Raw genomic sequence first — 18,864 nt, 5'->3', positions numbered from 1 at the left:
TATATGAACCACAGCTTCCACGCCACAAAGAATGAATCTTTCTACAACAAATGTGGGCCACACATTCTAGAAACAGCTTCGATAACCCAAATTGAGTTAGATATTTCAGGGGCTCTAGAAAAATCGATTTTGGGACACCGTATTTGGTTTAAGTGGTTTTCTACCTACAATGAAGTAAGTTGAGATTATTGTAGGCAAATCTATTCGAAAAAGTTTTAAAACTTATTGGAATCGACGATGCAACGAGTAAATATTTTCTGAAACTTTTTAATGAGGACTTTGAGTCATAATATCTCGATAAGCTATTTGATCAGAATACATACGCAAAAATACTTGAAATTTCAAGTCATGGTGCTTTTTGACTAGACTATCTTGACCTTTTGGATAAATAATTTGCTGAACCTTGGACATTGTTTGCATTGCCATAGGAAAAGAACTAAAATATGTAGATGCAACCGCACCGAGCATCGCAGCTCCTCTCATCACTGCATATTGATTCTGCACTGGTATAACAACGGGACAACCAACGCTATCGGAGAGCTACCGCCAATAAGAAACTTTCAATAAATACAAACTTATCACTTACTTGTTGCAAAAACAATTTGTTGGATGCCATTCCTCCTCCACAGAGATAAATAGATTGAACACGATGACCAGCGCCATTGAGGACTTGCACGAGATGCCTTGCTCCGTAACATAATGCTTGTAAAGTGGCAAAATACATTTTGGCGAGAGAAATAATTGAATTATCCATTCCCAACCCACTGATCATACCACGAAGAGTAGGGTCCGCGTAGGGAGCACGATTGCCATGAAAGTAGGGAAGTATGTGTAAATTCTTTGTAAGTTCCAAACACTTTAGAGAAAAATGTTCGTCATATAAAGTTGCATTATCTCGCCCTTTGCTTTCTCCTGGTGATGTATCTAAAAAGGCATTATTCATTTGTTGCTTCATTTTTGAACTGTTTGTAGATTGGATACTAGAAACTACTTCTTCCAGCGTCATTTTGGTTTGTTGGGCCAATAGAAAGATAATATAATTGAGAATTTCATAGACATGGAGATCCTTTTCTGAGGCCAGCTTAGAAAGAAATGGATATTGGCAATGATTCGTCACGATGAATTCCAATAATTTCCCAGTAGCCGATTCTCCGCCTTCAGATAACCACATATTTGGAATCATAGCAGAATAATAAGGACCCCATACACCCGGTACAAAAACAGGTTTGGATGAAGATGCCATATAACAGGTGGATGTGCCAGCAATCATAGCCAATCTCTCTTCTAACCTTTTGGCAAGATATTTACTGTCACTGGATAAAGTATCCTCTTTATTTCCTTCTTCTACGGCTCCTAATATTCCAACACCACCTGCATGTGCATCAACCATTGACGATCCAACAGGAGTTCCAACCTCGAGGCCAAGTTCCATAGCTGCAGTTTCACAAAGACCATTCTTTAGAGGTGTTCCCGGTGCAGCTACTTCTGTTCCTATTCTTCGATAACCTTCCTTTACGATTTCTTCAAGACCAATTTCATTTAGAAGCGTTTCATCCCATCCAGAAGTATCATCCAAGCGCAATTTTTGCTGGTCAGTCTTTTGTTGATCCGAGGCGAGATAGCCACTTTTGCAAACCAGTGGACAAATACTTCTAGTTGTACTCCGAGTCGCTTGAAAGGTCAGAAAATCACATAGATCCATAAAGTGCGCTATTCGATTCCATTTATTTGCCAAATTTTCCTTCAACCACAGTATCTTTGGCAGCTCATTCTCAGGAGAAACTTTGTTTCCAAAGTACTTTAAGACTCTGTGACCAGTAGCGGTGATTCGCTCCGCTTGCTGTGTTGCACGGTGATCCATCCATAAAATGACGTTCCAATAATCCTCGGTGTTGTAAGGAGACACGCCAACGGGTTTGCCTTGTGCGTCAAGGCAAACGAGAGAACAAGTCGCCGCAAAGCCAAGGCCTTTCACAGCGGAACTCTCTATATGAGCCTTTTTTAAAGCTTCCCTCACCGAATATACAACAGAATCCCAAATTTCTTGTGAAGACTGCTCATAAAAGTCCTCTGCCAAGTTCTGAGTTTGGATGGCCTTTTCAAACGATTCGATCAGTAGACCTTGTATATTCTAGAGTCAAGAAAGTGAGGCATTGTAACAATAAATGAAATATACTCACAAAAATTCCTGCACGAACACTTCCAGTTCCCACATCAACTCCAATAAAGTACGTTTCATCGTTTGCCATATTCCTCGAAGAAACTTTTGCTCCGAATAAACAATTTCTCTTCTTCAGTGGAAAATTTCTCTTGGACCAGATTCCATGTGGAGCATATCTAAAATGCAACAAAGAATCTAAACTACAATTTCACTGAGATAGACTATTGAAGAATCAATGTAACAGCCACTTAGTATAAGTAGGTCCTTAAAGATGTTTTGAAATAACAAACTACGCAATTACAGAAGACAGTGATCCTCTAGATATACACAAACTTTTCTCCATTTATTGAAGAGGGCAAAAGGTATATTCCCTTTCGAAAGCTTTTGAATGGATAAATTTCTATTCTCTCTCTATTTGCCTATCTAAGATTTCCTCTTATATTTCAAAAAGCTTATCTCTTAAAGTTATCCTCATTTCAATTAACTATCAAAAAGAAATATACGAGAGAAAGAATTCTCGCTGTGATCCTTACAATGCGAAGTCTATATTTGTATTATTCTATCCTGATAACAAGTTCCTATTGATTCACTATTCAAGCATGTGCTCGAATACCATTATTCATACTTGTAACAACTTTCCCTGTCTGACTTCTCCAGTGCACTCATATCTCTCAGTGCAAATCACAGCATGCTGCAGCCTCCTGCAATTCTATTCTTCGAAACGACACTAAACTCCAATAATGCGGTCTGTCAACTGGAAAGACAGCCAAAACAACCAACTCCCGTCAAAAACAAGTATTTGGAGAAGTGTAGGAAGCTTTTATGGAGAGGAGACAAAGGAGTTAATGCGTTATTTCTAAAGAACCCACTCTCAACTAGTACAACATTCGAAGCGGTCTCAACTTATCACTAGCAGCCAAGGTCCATCAAGGCAACAAACTCTACAGGTAACTACGAGAAACCTAACGTTACTAGTCAATAGCGAGACATACTTGTTTTTCAGCAATTAGCTCAAAAAAGTTTGTTCCCTCCAGCTGAAACAAGTTCTTCTCTGACTGTTCAACTTGTTCAATTTTTATTATCCGTTTTTCCCAGATGAATGACGACTACTTTCGTTTTGAAAAGAAGACCAACCGAAGAAACTAAACAGAAAATATTTCACAAGAAAACTAGAGTCAGAAACTACCGAATTCTTGAACTTTATTAGCACCCACAATATTCCCACAAGATATTGGACAAAGCTAGCAGATGGGTTACACTCTTCATAACCACTACTCTCAATCATAGGACAACTTTACCACTTCTACCGTTGGATCGCTCCACGTAAAAGCTCCTAATAATCGTCAAGGGAAATGTGGAACGCTGTTGTTCTTAAGAGACCCACTGTCCATTGGTCAAAATGGACTTCACGTGCAGAGGCCGTTGAGTATAGAAATTGAGTGGGTAGGGTGAAAATGAGGCGAGGTTCTTTCGGATTCGATTTAAGGCAGCTTGTCTTTATATCATAAAGTAGCTCAAGAAGTATCCAAATCTGTCATACAGTTTTTTCGGCTACTGCTCATTCGGTTATGTTAGAAATTCGTTTAAGGGGGAAGAATGACCACCTAAAGCCACTCCTATTGGCAATATTGTCCCTTATGACGTTTTTCCTGGAGCTTACCATCGCGACATATAGTCAGTTTGACAGCGAACACTCTCCTGCTCTGTACAATATTCCAGCATTTCACCTGCAAGGTAGTTTGAGAGGACTTGATGTAAGTAAAACTGGAAACGAGAAGACTTCGACTCTTTTGTTGAACGACTCCTTTCAAAGAAGTTCGTCTGGTGCTGACCATGGTCAGCTTGGAGCATACTGTACCAGCAACGCTCACTGTGTATACGGCTTGGTCTGTCTCAATCAAACTTGTTCTTACTGTACAGTCTCGTCGCAATGTCAAAATATGCAGCTGATTTGTGACTCCTCTTCACTTCAGTGTACTCATAAACCTCTTACAGATTTTACATGGAGAGATGGACTGACCTTTGTATTAGTATTTATCATTGCTGGTCTATCCAATGCTGGTGGTGTTGGTGGAGGTTTCTTGTTCGTTCCAGTTTTGGTTCTCGCAACAGGATATCGAGCTAGCACGGCAGCAGCCATCTCTCAAGCCTTGGTAACAGGGGCATCCGGTGCTAATACATTTTATGGATTGATTCGAAGGCATCCTAAACGTGAAAGACCTCGAATAGATTATGGAGTCGTCATTCACTTCATTCCTTCAGTACTTTGTGGTACAAGCATTGGTGTGTTATTAAACGAATTATTTCCCAATTTTTTTACGTTATTTGCGCTATCTGCGCTGGTACTGTATGTATTTTATGTCAGTCTTAAGAAAGGCATTAGTTTATGGAAGCAAGAAAGGAAAGAAGCAGAAGATGCCAAGAAGAAGAGCGAAACTTCTCAGTCACAGCAAACTAACTCGGAGTTAACACAAAATGACCAAGTGGCACAGGAACAACAATGCAATGGCCATGATAGTGCCGAAGATTTCCGCGCCACAGAATCCGCAAATTATTCACATCAAGAAGATATTGTCGATCAACACCCGACTACAAATGTGTCCATCGAGATGGTGAACAGCGGTACTGCACATTCCGGAGAAGAAGATTATCTCCCGATATCTGCTGCAGCTGACCCTCAAGTGAACCGTGACATTCTTGTGAATAATAACGAGACAAACGATGACGAGAAGCCTATTTCAAAGTGTTGTGAAGTTGATAAGGAAGTACTTCAAGCTCAGAAAGATCTGGAGGGTTCGATCAAATCGGATATTGCTATTCCGGTAGGCGCAGACAACGATGAGACTGTAAAGCATTCTTGGAAGGATCGTTTTTACGCATTTTGGTCGGAATTTGAACAGAGTGTACTTGCTGTCCTAGATAGAGTTCCTTTGCTGGGGAGGTTCATTGACCCAGGAAGATATTTGAAGTCCTCCGAAGACATTATACAGCATGAAAAGAAGCAGTATCCTATAGACTCTATCATTTTTGTAGTTATTATTTTTGTCTTTCTTGTTGTATTTTCTTTACTTCGTGGTGGTCACTCTCCTCATAGTTTGGCAGGAGTCCCTCTTTGTGGTGCTGGCTACGCAATTTTATATGTGGTGCAGGAAATAGGTCTCGTATTGTTTACCTTAATTGCAGGAATCAGAAATGTTCGAATGCAGACATTGAAAGAGCGAGTAGGGTATCCTTTTTATGCAAAGGATTTTCATTGGACCAAACTTAGAGTTATCTATTTCTCTCCCCTTATGATTATCCTTGGAGCTATTGGTGCCTGGGTTGGTGCAGGCGGTTCCTTTATGTCGACTCCAATTTTGGTTGCAGGGATCGGAATGGATCCTGTCGTTGTCCAATCTACCGCTGGATTTATGAACTTCACCTCCGGTTTCTCGAGTGCTCTACAGTATATTTTTGATCATCAAATGAAAATTGATTACGGTCTCTCATTGGGTGCGACCACTCTGGTAGGATCCTTCACTGGCCTTTATATTTTGAATGGTTTGGTTGCAAGATACAATCTTCAAGCTATTCTGGTTATTGTCATGTCTATTGTGATGTTTGGAGCATTTGCTGTAGATTTGTATGCTGGAGTGCAAGAACTGATTGGAGTTTTAGACTTGAACGAACACTTTCCTATACACAGTATCTGTGCTGCCTCTTAACTGCAAAGCAAGGTTTGGTAGTTTTCATTAAGAGAACGACTGTGTAAAGTTGTCCAAGAGGGTTTCAAGTTACTGTTATTAGCAGTAAACTTTGTATGAATAAATAAAGTGTCCAAGTTGCGTATTCTCATTGATTGATCGTCGACGTCGATTGGTTGATTGACGTAGCGTATTCTTTCTTTTTGGTTGAGACAGGAACGGCCAACAACTTGCAGTATGGTAAGTGAGTCAACATGTTTTCAGTCATCGATAGGATACATTTTCTATAGGCACCGAAAAAGACTTCAAAAGTAGCCCCTCCTCCTTCTGCTCTCGTTAAAAAGCAACCGAAAAAGACAACCAAAGAGAAAAACCCTTTGTTTGAAAGCCGACCCAAGTGAGTGATCGTTCAAAAGTTGGTCACTTTTTGTTCAACTCTTTGCAGGAACTTTAGCATTGGTGGAGATATTCAACCAAAGAGAGACGTTTCTCGTTTCGTTCGCTATCCGAAATATGTGCGTCTTCAAAGACAGCGCAAAATTCTTTTGACCAGACTGAAGGTGCCACCAGCAATCAATCAGTTTACGCATACTTTGGACAAGAACGTTGCTAAACAGCTATTTCGCTTGTTGATGAAGTACAGACCGGAATCCAGGTTAGAAAAGAAGCAACGCTTGCGTGCTATGGCGGAGACCCGAGTTGCAGGTCAAGATCCTACACCTACCAAGAAACCCGTATTTGTAAAACACGGTGTGAATCATGTAGTGGAATTGGTTGAGCAGAAAAAAGCGTTATTGGTGGTTATTGCACACGATGTGGCGCCTATCGAACTCGTCGTTTATTTACCAGCCTTGTGTCGCAAAATGGATGTTCCGTTCTGTATTGTGAAAGGCAAGTCCTCACTGGGTACAATAGTCCACAAGAAAACTGCCACCTGCCTTGCCTTTACGGATGTAAAGCCAGAGGATAAGCCGGAGTTTAGTAAACTTGTGGATATTGTGCGTTCTCAATACAACGATAAATATGCAGAGTTGAGGAGACAATGGGGAGGCGGTATCCTCGGTGCGAAAAGTCTTCATCGTTTGGAGAAACGACGCAAGGCAGTAGAAGAAGAAGAAGCAAAGAGAATGAAAACTTAAGTATTTTCGAAGGTATCATAAATATTCTAGAGATATTTTTACAGTTCAACCAAAGAATAAAAAGCTTCAACTTTGTCCCTTAGCTCTGCACTTGCAGTGGACCAAGTGACTGGAGATGAAGGTGTTGCCTACACAGTATTCAACTTTCACATACTGAACAAAGATATTGAACGCTTTACTTACGTTGAGTATGCTTTCAACATCAAGTACTTGATATGGTTTTCTTTCGTTATGGTGGTTCATATAAGAGGCAACTACACCCATAGGAACTATAGCCAATCTGTCCCTATGGTCGTCTACTGTTTTATCATACTTTGGCAATTTAGTCTCTCTTATGTATTCTTGTTCTGTTTTATGTTTTCGTTTAGCTCTTAGTCGATGGACAGCTTCTTCCAGTTCTTCAAGGATGAGGTCGTGTTGCGACCGCCTTGGAGAAAGAAAGGCAAACCTTGAGTTTTTTTCATAAAGGCGCTTTCGAAAGACGTCAGAAACGCTATAATCTTTACGAACAATATATTCAGCTGTTTGTTGCACTCGCTCACGAGTTTCTTGGTCCATTCTATCAACTTCCAGATATCAAATGCCAATGAAAAATATTCCTATTTGTGTGTTTCCTGAATAACCAACTCTTGTAGAAATATCAAGTTCTAAAAGAGTAACTTTGCTACAGGACTTGTTTCACTTTTCGCCGGTCGAAAACACAGGTCTATTTGAAAGAACTGTGGAAAAAGAACGGCGATTTGTGCAACTATTCTCAAAGAAACGTTGCTGATTCTTTATTGCTCTCACAGAACTCTGCAAGCTGCAATCTACAGATTACTTCCGACAAATACTAACTTCACTAAATACAGAGCTCTAAGCCTCAAGAGAACCTATATGGTCTTCGAAAACAAACTAACCAAAACAGAAGAAAACCTATCTTCCATTTTGTGCACACGGCGTCCCTTAATCATCCATCCATTAGAAGAACAATGATAATATTAGAATAGATGAAGCATGGAATACAAATTTGTCAATTTATCAAGGAAGAGGTAGAAGAAATGGAAAAGACTGTCAGAAGCTATTCTTCTACTTCCAACTGTCACAATGTGTTCACTCATTTCTTCTAAGAAATTATTCTTCTTCTCATGTTGTTGGTTAGTAGTAGGTGTTGCGGTAACAGAATGGAAGCATTCAACAACTTGTGGTCTCCATCTTTTCAACTGATTCAATTAGGAGTGCAAGATATTTCTTCTCTACAGTTTTCTCTCTTTGCTATGCCATTTGCTAATAATAAAAAAGAATTCTCTGAGCTACGTACTTGATGAAGACCTTGAATTGCATACAAAGTCAAAAATCTCTATCTCTCACTTTTCTTTTTACTCCCTTGCATAGCTGAATACAAAAAGAATCGAGATTGAAGCTCATAACTTATCAGAGTTGTACAAAATGATATCCATAGAAAAAGGATGGAATGCTGTATAGTATGTGAACGTTTATCAAAGTATTAGGCGTGAAAAAATACAATATCCTTCTTTCATTTTTTGAATACTATGGGCTCCTATCTTCCATAAGTTGTCATTTGGATGGCTAATTTTCCACTATTTCTGTTTTTTAGATTCTCTTTCAATAGCCTTAGATCCACTTTCACCATAGATTTGCTCAGAAATGATCACTGCACATTTTTGGGGATTTGTAGATAAAAAATGCGAGCTGCAAGAAATGAATGAAAAGTTCAAGTGGGAAGAATTGGAAAGCCAACAAGAGAAGAAAACATATTCTTCCATGGTTATGAAATCCTATTTGTCTTTTTAGTTGTTTTCAGATAAACTTCAAGTTATTTTTCCATTTAGCACATCAAGATAGAGATGAAAATTTCATTGTAATGATGGAAGCTTTCATCTATGATACATTTCTTTTGAGTTATATCTAAATGAAGAATAATAAGAAGCAAATAGAATTTTTAAAATTTCATAAAGATTCTAAAGAATATGGAAGACAATATAGGAATAGAGAAACATATGGCTGCAACAGGAACTCTTGGTCATCTATGATTATAGATACTGGGATGCAAAGAGAATGAGAAATCGAAGCCTACCACAGATGTTTTGAAAGGAAAGTAGAAGCGTTGTTTTTTATCCATCTAGCTTGGTATTTCAACAAAAGTCAGTAGCAAACAGAGTAGTTCTTTCCAACTTGTATCTCAAAGTACTGTTTCGAATTGCAATTAAGAAATATAAATATGTGGATTGGATTGCTTTTGTTTTTCGTGCTAGTGTTCACTTTGTATCTTGTAAGGCAGAATACTTGTACTGGAAACAAAGCCAATCTTTCATATTCTCCCGTGTGTAAAGGTTTACCTCTCCTTGGTAGTGCTTTGGAGTTTGGAAAAAATCCCCTCAAGTTTCTACAAGAATGCAGAAAGCAATATGGAGACGTCTTTACGGTGTTATTACCTGGAAGAAGAATGACATTCATCTTCGCTCCAACTCAAGAACTACGAAAAATTTTCTTCAATGGATCTCCTAATCTCATAAGCTTCACTGCTGGTGTGGAACCTCTTACTTGTCGCATATTTGGAATTTCTAAAAAAGGCTTTTCAATGGCGCATCGTTCACTATTAACTACACTTCGAAGTGAATTAGGTGCAAAGCATATACCGCAGTTAGCACATAGACTGATCAATCGCTATTTGTTTACCTTTCGTACCGTTTGGGGAAAGGAGGATGAAAAAGAGGCTTCCAATCTGTTGACAGAAACTCTTTCCGATGCCTCGCTTCGAGTCATCTTTGGTGATGAATTTGCAAATGCTTCACCTTCTCTTTTCAAGGACTTTGTTGATTTTGATGAGTGGTTTGAACTTGCAGCAACTCCTCTGTTGCCTCATTTTCTGTTGAGACCATTTGTAAAGTCAAGAAGAAAGCTGCTAGACACTATTTCCCAAAATTGGAAGTACACGAAGAACGCACCTATCCACAAGTTAACGGAAGCTTATGGAAACGACGGCAATGTTCCTAGTTTATTATTATCAGCCTTATGGGCAACTTGGTCGAATGTGTCCCCCACTTCCTTTTGGACGTTGACTCATATTCTAGCGGACGAAAAGGCAAAGGTCAAAGTGCTTGCAGAAGTAGAAAAAAGTTGCCCACTGTTATTATCATCGAAAACAGAGCTTTCGTTGGAGTGGATTTTCAGCAATTTGCCCTTTACAGCTTACTGTGTTTCGGAGACACTGAGGCTTTATGCTTCTGTAGTGGACATTCGAAAGGTAGTAGAAAACTTGGAGTTTCGTGAGTTTATCATAAGAAAGGGAGATTATTTGTGTATCTCTCCTGCTGTCTCACATCGTGAAACTACACTTTTTCCACAAAGCGAAGACTTTATTCCTGACCGTTTTCAGAAGCAAGGAACGCATCCAAACGCAGTGTTTGATAAGGACCTTCTTACATTTGGAGGTGGATTTTACAAGTGCCCTGGTCAATCATTTGCTATGGTTGAAATTGTATTACTTATTGCTTTGGTATTTTATTTGTATGATATACAACTTGTAGACCGCGTTCCAAAGATGAAAGAATCGCAATCAGTTGGAATCAAGAAGCCTTCTTGTTCATGTCGTATTCATTATTTATGGAAAAGAAGGTTAGCAGGAATGGAGGAAATCTAATCTTTTTAGGAACTATTGAAATTGGCTTTCTTGTAATTGTAATAAAGATTTCAAGTTCCTTGAATGTCTGAGATTCTATTTCCTCTATTTTGGTTGATCGGGTATTTTCCTTTGAAGAATGATTGGGACTTCCATTGTTGAGGCTAGCAAACAACTCCTTGTTCACTACAAGAATAGTGTTCCTTATCATTTAAAGGTTCTTCTCGGAGCTAGTGTTATGAATGAAGAGTCTCACTACAAATTGTAGGTTATCGATGCGTTTCTTTTATATGTTGCCTTTACCGCGGCTATTCAGTTTGTATACGTCTTGCTCGTGGGGACGTTTCCTTTTAACGCCTTCTTAGCTGGATTCTTTTCGTGTATCGGAGTTTTTGTACTAACAGGTACGTACAGTTCATCAGTTGCCTGATATCCCTTCGCCTCACTCTATTCAGTTGGTTTAAGGATGCAGTTGAATCCACAGAATCAAAGTCCTGCCAATCGATGGCAAAGAATCAACCCTTCCCGTGCTTTTACCGAGTGGTTGTTTTGTAACTTGGTCTTGCATATTGCTGTTATCAACTTTATTGGATGAGTCGACACATTCCTTAGTATTCTTTTGTAACCATAAAGCTACCACAAGTCTACGGGAGTTGTTGTGAAAGGTTGCCTTTGTATATTCCCCATTCCATCCAGTAGCTTGTTTCATTCAGTCAATAGTTATCTACCATACTCTGTACAGTTTATTTTGTCAGAGAGTAGTTTGGATGCCGCGCGAGTTGAAACATGTATGACTTGTGTGTATACCATAAGGTTGAAAGCACTATCCGTATTATACTCTATTTTCAATCTACAAACTGCAGTATGTTTTTATTTCATACACAACATTATAAGCATTGTGTTGAAACCGTATCGCAAAGACTTTTCGATATCTTTATGAAACCCCAAAGAGCCACGTAAGAGTACATAGAAAAATGCCACAACATCTCTATTTTTGGCGCCATGTGGCATGTGCTCCTTTCAAATGGGAAAATAATTTCTTAGGAAGAGAGAGAGGCGTTTGACGCTCGGTGTCGTATTTTGGATTGTGTAACGATGCACTCGCCTCCAAGTTATTATGCCACGATGAACAGACCTTGGTTATATAACAGAACCTTGACTCTGAGTTGTGTACGTTCACCCCATAGACGACGGAGAATAAAAAAATACAGCAAACGCAAAGACGACGAACCATTTCCGTTCATTCCAACCTCATCCTGTAAGGAATTACATGGCATCTCCAGACAACAAATGCAAATAGACCTGTTAACCATCCCTGAGGATCAACCCATGTTTGATTTGCCTCCAGCCCACAATATATATTCTCTATTGGAGTCTGATAGTGACGGGAAGGACTCATTTCTTGGATCAAACTACTAGGGTGAACTTGTACATTTCACTTGTAAAAACATAAATTCCATTTTCTTCCAAGTAGGTTTTATTGGAGTCAAAGTGATATGAAATCTTGGAACGACGGGAGAAAAGAAGCCTTTTTAGCGAACCTTGGCGTTTTCTTGAGCACCGCTACCATGAACAAATTGCGTTCCTGCAATCAACTTGTATTTCTTGTTATACACCACATGTCCTTGAGCATCGATTTTCAACAACTTGCTTGCGTTTTGAAATGCCTTTCTATCCAATATGGGAAGTGGCACCATCGGCATGGTTGTATTGTTGATTGTGACCAATGTACCGACCTTGGGAGATTCTGTTGTTCCTATACCATACCTCTCTTAGTTCTATCTTGTGCTGTATTTCTTAAAAGTTTTTACCGACCTTCATCATGCTTGTTTTCCACATCATGATAGTTATGATCCTCATCTCCAGGACTACCACTACCATTACATGACAACAGATGTACCTTTCCTTTCTTTTCAGCTGTCAATATCATCCCTTGACTCTCCACACCTGCCAAACAAGCAGGCTGCAAATTACACACTACAATAACTGTACGACCCAACAACTCATCCTTTGTAAAATAGTTTCGAATTCCTGCAACTACTTGCTTGATTCCACCCCATTCGCCTAAATCAACTTGGCATATATACAGGTGATTGGAGTCGACGTGTTCTTCCACCTGCACAATTCGACCGACGCGCATCTCTATCGCCAAAGCTTCTTCTCCATGGGTTTGTATTGGACTGGATTCTTTCAACTGTCCACCTGCAAACCTCTTTCGCAATTGTGAAGCTTGTTCTGTGGTTATCTTCGAAAACAACAGAAATGGTTTACCTACTACATGTCCAGGTTCCACCAGATGGAGATGAAACTTATCAGGTATATAATTGGTCTCATCGGTATGTGGAATGTTCAGTTGTGCAAATATCTTTCGAGAAAACACAGCACCCATAAATGGTTCCAATACAACTGCCAATAGACGACAAATATTGACAGCGACTACCAATACAGTTGCCGCTCTGTTCTTATCACTATTCATCCATTTCCACGGCGCTGTTTCCTATATCACACAATGTTAGAATCATGATGGAATAGTTACTACACAACTTACCTGCAAATACATATTTCCTAAACGTGAGATACTCATCGCTATTCTCAACCCATTTTTCAATGACACTCTTTCCATCGTCTGCAAATAGTTTTGTAGTTCTTCATCCACCTGTTGGATATATCTCTCGTCCAATTCTTGCAACTCATATTCGGGTACTCGAGCTTCAAAATAACTATTGAGGAACGCAATGGTTCGATTCACAAAGTTTCCCAAGTTTGCCAAAAGTTCATTATTATTTTTAGCAGCAAAGTCGTCCCAAGAAAACACGGTGTCTGCATTTTCTGGTCGATTGACTAACAAATAATATCGCCAAACCTCCGTTGGGATACCTGTATCCTTGGCATCGTTTCCAAATACTCCTACACCTCGACTTTTTGAAAACTTTCCATCTTCATAGTTGAGATAATCGGTTACCGAAATGTGATGAAGCATAGTCCATTTGCGTTGGGTACCTATCAAAGTGGCTGGAAATATAACGGTGTGAAAAGGAACGTTATCTTTCCCCATGAACTGGAACAAGGTGACATTTTCTGGATTCTGCCACCAATCTTTCCAACCACTCGTATAGTTAGCTGTGATGGAAAGATATCCAATCGGTGCATCGAACCAAACATAAAATACCTATCATCATCGCAATGATTTCAATGCTATCATTCTTTAAGTTCATATGTTTGTTTACCTTGTCTTTATATTTCTCCAACGGAACGGGTGTTCCCCATTTCAAATCTCTTGTTATGCACCGTTTCTTAAGACCTTCATTCAACCACTTGTAAGTACTGTGAATGGCATTATAACTCCAATCACCCTTTACAGATGACTTCTCTATCCACTTTTCCAGTTGATCCTTCAACGCTGGCAAATCTAGAAACAAATGGTCACTCTTTCTCACCACAGGTGAATTTTTACATAAAGAACAACGTGCGGTCAATAAATCGGTAGGATTCAATAATCGACCACAGTTATCACACTGGTCTCCACGAGCGTCTTCGAAGCCACACATCGGACAAGTTCCCGTGATATATCTATCCGCTAAAAACCGGCCACACGACTCACAAAACAGTTGTTCCAAACTTTCTTCCGTAACATATCCGTTGTGAAAAATGTCCCAAAATATTTGTTGACATATTTCTGTTTGAAGTGAAGTGGAAGTTCTTCCAAAGTAGTCGAAGCGGATGTCAAACCAATCGTATATGTCTTTATGTAACTTGAAAAACTTGTCACATATTTCTCTTGGTGTGACACCTTCTGCGAGTGCTTTTGTCTCTGTCGCCGTGCCGTATTCATCGGTGCCACAAATATACAACACATTTTCCTTTCGTTGTCGAACAAAACGTGCATATACATCGGCTGATAATACACAACCCACGAGATTGCCGAGATGAGGAACATTGTTCACATATGGAAGTGCACTGGTTATGAGAATATTTTTGCTTTGAGGGTTCACCACACGTCGAGTTTCCATGTGTGAAAAAGAGAGAGAGAGAGAGAGAGAGAGAGAGAGAAAAGAAGATGATCGAGGGACCAAATGCTTTCCCTTTCTTTATGATTCATCATTTTATACTTTTAAAACTAAAAGGAACAAACTTTCTACCATCACCTTGCAGATTATAAAACTTGTTTTGAAACTCCACCCAGTGAAGTCGAAGTGCATGTAGAAATGCAGACAATGACTCCATCAAACACAACACACCAATAGTAAGTCCAAACCACACCAGAAAACCCAGAAATACAGCAAAAGAATTATTCAAAGCCATCGCACCATATAATACCTTTTCCAAGAAAACTTCACTGAGTTCAGAATGTGCCAAACTTAATGCCCACAGTCGTAAATAACTCGCTGTATTACTCACAGCTCCCAATACAAACTCAATGGTGTGAATCATTTGATGAACAAAAATTTCTCCAAAGTCAAACTCTTCCTTTTCTATAGAGGATGAACTTTTGACCTTACTTTCTGCTGCTTCTTCTTCAGACTCGGAGGAATGACCAGTGTTGGAATTTCCATTCATTTCATGATCGGAATGTCGAAATTCTCTACTCACAAATGGTTGACTATTCTCTAGTCTCTTGTATCTTTTACGAAGAATTAAAGGTTTCGGAAGCAACATCCATGGAACGGATACTATAGCACAAACCAATAGTAAAATTTGTACAATCTTTTGTCCACGGAACAGTTGCATATCCAAAGGCAGATAACCTGGATTCATAAACATGCCAATGAGAATTTGTTTCAGGTCAGGAGGACTACAGGAAGGATTGGACTGACAAGAAGTAGAGTTCCAGTTGATAGACCATTTCACAAAGATAATAATCACAAGGTACCCGAAAATGGCATTCATAAATATCATTTGAGGTAAAAAAACATGATAGATGTCCAAGCTTCTCTGAAAATATCGTGCGTTCAAATAGGACAAAAATATACCCATCACCATTTGGAAGACTCCCAAAACAATGCTCAACTTCATCTTGTAAGAATTGAAAAAAGTCAAACCATTCGATGCTTGACTCCATATTGGATCGAAACCTATAGGATAAATATTTCGAGGAGGTAAAGATTGCGAAGAATCTACACAATTATCAATCCCGCAAGCAAAGTTGGAAGAGGAATTAAATTTCCATCGAGAACCAAACAGATTCATAGCCACTCCGAAAAATTCGTTATATATCAAACCGGTATATAACGAGAAAATGCCCATAAGTAATATTATATAACGACCATCATAACAAAACTGCAATATTTCATTTAAAGTTTTCCTTCCGAGCTTCTTTTCGAAGAGAATCAAATACAAGGCAAACAAACACATCAATAAACCATGTCCAACATCGCCAAACATGACTGCAAAAAGAAAAGGAAAAGTAATGATAGTAAAACATGCAGGATTCAATTCTCGATAAGAAGCAACTCCATAGGATTCCACGATATTCTGAAATACTACAGTAAACTTGTTGGTTCTAAAATAGGTTGGAGGAACATTATCTGATACATGATGTTCCAATACAGATGAGACTTGTGCTCGAGAAAGTCTACAACCTTCATGAAGCAGCGACTCAAGTTGTTCAAGTTCATCTTTTGGAGTCCAACCTTCTGCTATGTATATATTACGACTTGTGTCATAATTTAACATATTCATGCAATGAAATATTGCCTTTTCTCTTAAAACTTTCTCTGACCATAAAGCAAGCTTTGCTCCAATTTCACTCAAAGTCTGAAGACGTTGGGAATGCGTTGTTCCTACAACGGTCTCTATATCTTGCAGACGATTCGAGACTTGTGCTAATAACGAACGGCGTGTAATCTCATCATCTGGTAAGTGATACAAGTGTGCACCAAACGCTTCACAAAGTTTTTGTATTTTGAGGCCCAATTCCTTTCCTGGACAGAAAATAACAAATACAGAGCTACGAACATTCTCCTTCTTCTCCTCATCATAAAACACTTCTTCAATTTCTGAAAAACGACATAAACAATTGCCTCGAGCTATACGAAATACAAGTCTTTGAAACAAAGGGAGTGCTGGCAAAGAAATAACTCCTGCAATGAGTCGAAGGAAAGTTGTCTCCATATCCACTGGAGTATAGTTTGGTTTCAACTTTACATTCATGCTTGATGCATTTCTTTCAACTATTTAGTAAAGTAAGTATATTGACCCTCGGAAGCACTTACCCATTTACATGACTGCTTTCCTCGCTCATGAGGCTCAAATATCCTTTAGAGACTGTTATATATACAAAGTCAGAAGATGAGAAACCAACCAACCTGGCCTGAAAAGGTGCGAACCTAATACCAACACATAATGGTGTTCCAATAACTGCTGTCGGTGAGAATTCAGTGACTTCCAGTGCATATTCATCTCCTGTACAGTTTCCTCCAGGTTTGACAAGTGTCTATCTAACTCATCCAGTGTGATTGAGTTCAACTCTTCTCTTGAAACTGAATCGTTGTTGTTGAAAGACCTGTCAGTTGTGTTAAACAACTCTATAGAATATAGTAACTCTAGTCATGAACCTTGAGGGAAAACACTCCCGTACGTCCACTTCCAATGCTCTTAGTTTCCGTTGCATTTCTAGACATTGTCGAATACCACTCGAGAAAGACCTTTGGAATTCCGATTTGTTTTGGTTTAGGTCTTCCAGTTGCAATAGACCCTTTTTGTGTTTGTCAATAACAACGATAACCCGCTATATACTTTCTTCTTACGTGTTCTCCTATTCCTTCCAAAGTAGCTCTAGCTGCAGAGCGGTCTATAAAAAGTCGCACTTTGACCATTTCCACAGAACGAAATAGACAAGTCATTGTGAAGGCTTATGAGAACCCCACTCTATCAAAAGGATGATTTCCCTGAGAAGCAAATTCCATCAAAACTAAACCGATTCCGATCTTTATTTTCAACTCATACTTGGCTCTCCATATCACTTCCCTAATAAAAATTTACGCAATTTTGGTTATTCTCTATACTTCAGTTGATCAACTTACCAATATTTGTTCAAACAAAGTCTTTGCACATTGAATATTGAGTTTAACTGCTGTTGCTTGGATATCTGAGCGATAGGATACATAAAGTACACACGTATAAGAAGTAAAATTTTCAATAATGGCCAAAAATTGGGAGTTTCGTAGTTCTAAACTATGAAAATGAGATTGGTTCTTATTACAACTTAACTTGAAACGCTTCACTATGTTGCTAATCTTCTCAAATCGATGAACATCGGAATGAGAATGCAACGTAGCATGAGATATGACAAGAAAGGTTGCTCTCTCAAATAAAACAACTTCGTCTCCTTCAGAAATTTCACAAAATTTTAGCAAAGCATCATCCAACTTGGACAATTGAGGAATAAGACCACAAATCATAAAACTCCAAGCTTTATACAGCGTCTCGTCCCAAATAGAAGTAGCAAAACACTTGAGTGAAATGGTATCCACAGATTCCTTTACTCGACGTTGTCTTTCTTCAAATACCTGTTCATATCATTCTAATCTATCGTTTGAACTAGGAATATGTACTTACTGCTTGCCTTTGATGCTCTGGAACTAGATCAACTTTGTGAAACAAACAATATACATTGGCATCAGCACTTGCGTCGTGAAGACACCTAATGACTTTGTTGAAATAATACACATCACGTTCAACGTCGGTACTCATAATATCAAATACATAAATCAGTACTTGAACTTCACTAAATATGTTATCTCTCTGCGCATCCAAATAGCTATCCAAAAATACATCTTGACTTGAAAATAAACCATAACTTTCTGCATATTAGACAAACACAACAAAAGACTTACCCTCCACAGTCCCACAAACTTAACATCAAATCTCCTAAGAAACGAATCTGAGAGTGTTCAACATCAATAGTGGCACCCAGTCTCCTAGTTTCTCTAGGAATATAGTTGGCAAAAATAATAGACCTCATTGAAGTCTTCCCAGCACCACTTCTACCCATCAACAACACCTTTCTCCTTGTACGAGGTCTAGAAAGAATTCGTTCCGTCTCCATAAAAACTAGTGAAAGTGAAAACAATCTAAACGAATATGATCACTCAGTATCAATCAATAACGAAAAAGATCTCCTCGTTTTATATCAAGACAATCAATCAACCATTTAGAGAAAAAAATTTTCCAACATATCAAGTTGTTTTCTTTATTGTAAAGACTGAATATACGTGTGTCAAGTAAATAACAACAAATGAACCAAATGATATCTTACGC

At 38.8% G+C, this 18,864-nt stretch overlaps 10 protein-coding genes across 13 annotated transcripts; 4 read left to right on the top strand and 6 right to left on the bottom strand.

The window, feature by feature from the left end:
- Positions 1 to 166: 166 nt before the first annotated feature.
- Gasu_19690 (D-ribulokinase, ribitol kinase) lies at positions 167 to 2,307 on the bottom strand. The gene is made up of 3 exons (XM_005707193.1): positions 2,181 to 2,307; positions 587 to 2,131; positions 167 to 540 (listed from the first exon to the last, which is right to left on the bottom strand). The coding sequence occupies exons 1-3, from the start codon at positions 2,247 to 2,249 to the stop codon at positions 268 to 270; spliced, it is 1,887 nt and encodes a 628-aa protein (XP_005707250.1). The 5' UTR covers positions 2,250 to 2,307; the 3' UTR covers positions 167 to 267.
- Positions 2,308 to 2,436: 129 nt separating this feature from the next.
- Positions 2,437 to 3,517, bottom strand: Gasu_19680 (uncharacterized protein). The gene is made up of 2 exons (XM_005707192.1): positions 3,296 to 3,517; positions 2,437 to 3,224 (listed from the first exon to the last, which is right to left on the bottom strand). Exons 1-2 carry the CDS (start codon positions 3,444 to 3,446, stop codon positions 3,133 to 3,135), a joined length of 243 nt encoding a protein of 80 aa, XP_005707249.1. The 5' UTR covers positions 3,447 to 3,517; the 3' UTR covers positions 2,437 to 3,132.
- Positions 3,518 to 3,597: 80 nt separating this feature from the next.
- On the top strand, positions 3,598 to 5,984 carry Gasu_19670 (uncharacterized protein). The gene has a single exon (XM_005707191.1). It carries the CDS (start codon positions 3,730 to 3,732, stop codon positions 5,863 to 5,865), a length of 2,136 nt encoding a protein of 711 aa, XP_005707248.1. The 5' UTR covers positions 3,598 to 3,729; the 3' UTR covers positions 5,866 to 5,984.
- Positions 5,985 to 5,987: 3 nt separating this feature from the next.
- Positions 5,988 to 7,132, top strand: Gasu_19660 (60S ribosomal protein L7Ae). Of its 2 annotated transcripts, none has more exons than XM_005707189.1 (3): positions 5,988 to 6,084; positions 6,135 to 6,241; positions 6,290 to 7,132. In XM_005707189.1, the coding sequence occupies exons 1-3, from the start codon at positions 6,082 to 6,084 to the stop codon at positions 6,981 to 6,983; spliced, it is 804 nt and encodes a 267-aa protein (XP_005707246.1). In that variant the 5' UTR covers positions 5,988 to 6,081; the 3' UTR covers positions 6,984 to 7,132. The 2 variants fall into 2 exon arrangements, with proteins under 2 accessions (XP_005707246.1, XP_005707247.1); XM_005707190.1 differs by having other exon boundaries at positions 6,290 to 7,020.
- Positions 7,027 to 8,107, bottom strand: Gasu_19650 (uncharacterized protein). Its single transcript, XM_005707188.1, has 3 exons — positions 7,242 to 8,107; positions 7,167 to 7,176; positions 7,027 to 7,111 (listed from the first exon to the last, which is right to left on the bottom strand). Exons 1-3 carry the CDS (start codon positions 7,539 to 7,541, stop codon positions 7,050 to 7,052), a joined length of 372 nt encoding a protein of 123 aa, XP_005707245.1. The 5' UTR covers positions 7,542 to 8,107; the 3' UTR covers positions 7,027 to 7,049.
- Positions 8,108 to 9,087: 980 nt separating this feature from the next.
- Gasu_19640 (cytochrome P45, family 39, subfamily A (24-hydroxycholesterol7alpha-hydroxylase)) lies at positions 9,088 to 10,687 on the top strand. Its single transcript, XM_005707187.1, has one exon. It carries the CDS (start codon positions 9,205 to 9,207, stop codon positions 10,624 to 10,626), a length of 1,422 nt encoding a protein of 473 aa, XP_005707244.1. The 5' UTR covers positions 9,088 to 9,204; the 3' UTR covers positions 10,627 to 10,687.
- A 10-nt stretch (positions 10,688 to 10,697) lies between these two features.
- Gasu_19630 (oligosaccharyltransferase complex subunit epsilon) lies at positions 10,698 to 11,362 on the top strand. Its single transcript, XM_005707186.1, has 3 exons — positions 10,698 to 10,822; positions 10,874 to 11,009; positions 11,061 to 11,362. Exons 1-3 carry the CDS (start codon positions 10,745 to 10,747, stop codon positions 11,198 to 11,200), a joined length of 354 nt encoding a protein of 117 aa, XP_005707243.1. The 5' UTR covers positions 10,698 to 10,744; the 3' UTR covers positions 11,201 to 11,362.
- Positions 11,363 to 11,459: 97 nt separating this feature from the next.
- Gasu_19620 (methionyl-tRNA synthetase) lies at positions 11,460 to 14,627 on the bottom strand. 2 transcript variants are annotated; one of them, XM_005707185.1, is made up of 4 exons: positions 13,833 to 14,627; positions 13,154 to 13,774; positions 12,421 to 13,102; positions 11,460 to 12,376 (listed from the first exon to the last, which is right to left on the bottom strand). In XM_005707185.1, the coding sequence occupies exons 1-4, from the start codon at positions 14,613 to 14,615 to the stop codon at positions 12,138 to 12,140; spliced, it is 2,325 nt and encodes a 774-aa protein (XP_005707242.1). In that variant the 5' UTR covers positions 14,616 to 14,627; the 3' UTR covers positions 11,460 to 12,137. The 2 variants fall into 2 exon arrangements, with proteins under 2 accessions (XP_005707242.1, XP_005707241.1); XM_005707184.1 differs by having other exon boundaries at positions 11,460 to 12,361.
- Positions 14,628 to 14,673: 46 nt separating this feature from the next.
- Gasu_19610 (F-type H+-transporting ATPase subunit a) lies at positions 14,674 to 17,477 on the bottom strand. Its single transcript, XM_005707183.1, has 5 exons — positions 17,352 to 17,477; positions 17,160 to 17,299; positions 16,911 to 17,107; positions 16,818 to 16,860; positions 14,674 to 16,768 (listed from the first exon to the last, which is right to left on the bottom strand). Exons 1-5 carry the CDS (start codon positions 17,445 to 17,447, stop codon positions 14,704 to 14,706), a joined length of 2,541 nt encoding a protein of 846 aa, XP_005707240.1. The 5' UTR covers positions 17,448 to 17,477; the 3' UTR covers positions 14,674 to 14,703.
- Positions 17,478 to 17,506: 29 nt separating this feature from the next.
- Gasu_19600 (Ras-related GTP-binding protein) lies at positions 17,507 to 18,777 on the bottom strand. 2 transcript variants are annotated; one of them, XM_005707182.1, is made up of 4 exons: positions 18,441 to 18,777; positions 18,163 to 18,385; positions 17,628 to 18,113; positions 17,507 to 17,571 (listed from the first exon to the last, which is right to left on the bottom strand). In XM_005707182.1, exons 1-4 carry the CDS (start codon positions 18,650 to 18,652, stop codon positions 17,545 to 17,547), a joined length of 948 nt encoding a protein of 315 aa, XP_005707239.1. In that variant the 5' UTR covers positions 18,653 to 18,777; the 3' UTR covers positions 17,507 to 17,544. The 2 variants fall into 2 exon arrangements, with proteins under 2 accessions (XP_005707239.1, XP_005707238.1); XM_005707181.1 differs by having other exon boundaries at positions 17,507 to 18,113.
- Between the last annotated feature and the right edge of the window lie 87 nt (positions 18,778 to 18,864).

The sequence above is a fragment of the Galdieria sulphuraria genome (genome assembly GCF_000341285.1).
Source record: "Galdieria sulphuraria unplaced genomic scaffold scaf_13, whole genome shotgun sequence".
Taxonomy (NCBI): Eukaryota; Rhodophyta; class Bangiophyceae; order Galdieriales; family Galdieriaceae; genus Galdieria; species Galdieria sulphuraria.
The sequence above is the reverse complement of the archived record's forward strand: the minus strand, read 5'-3'. Positions and strand labels throughout refer to the sequence as shown.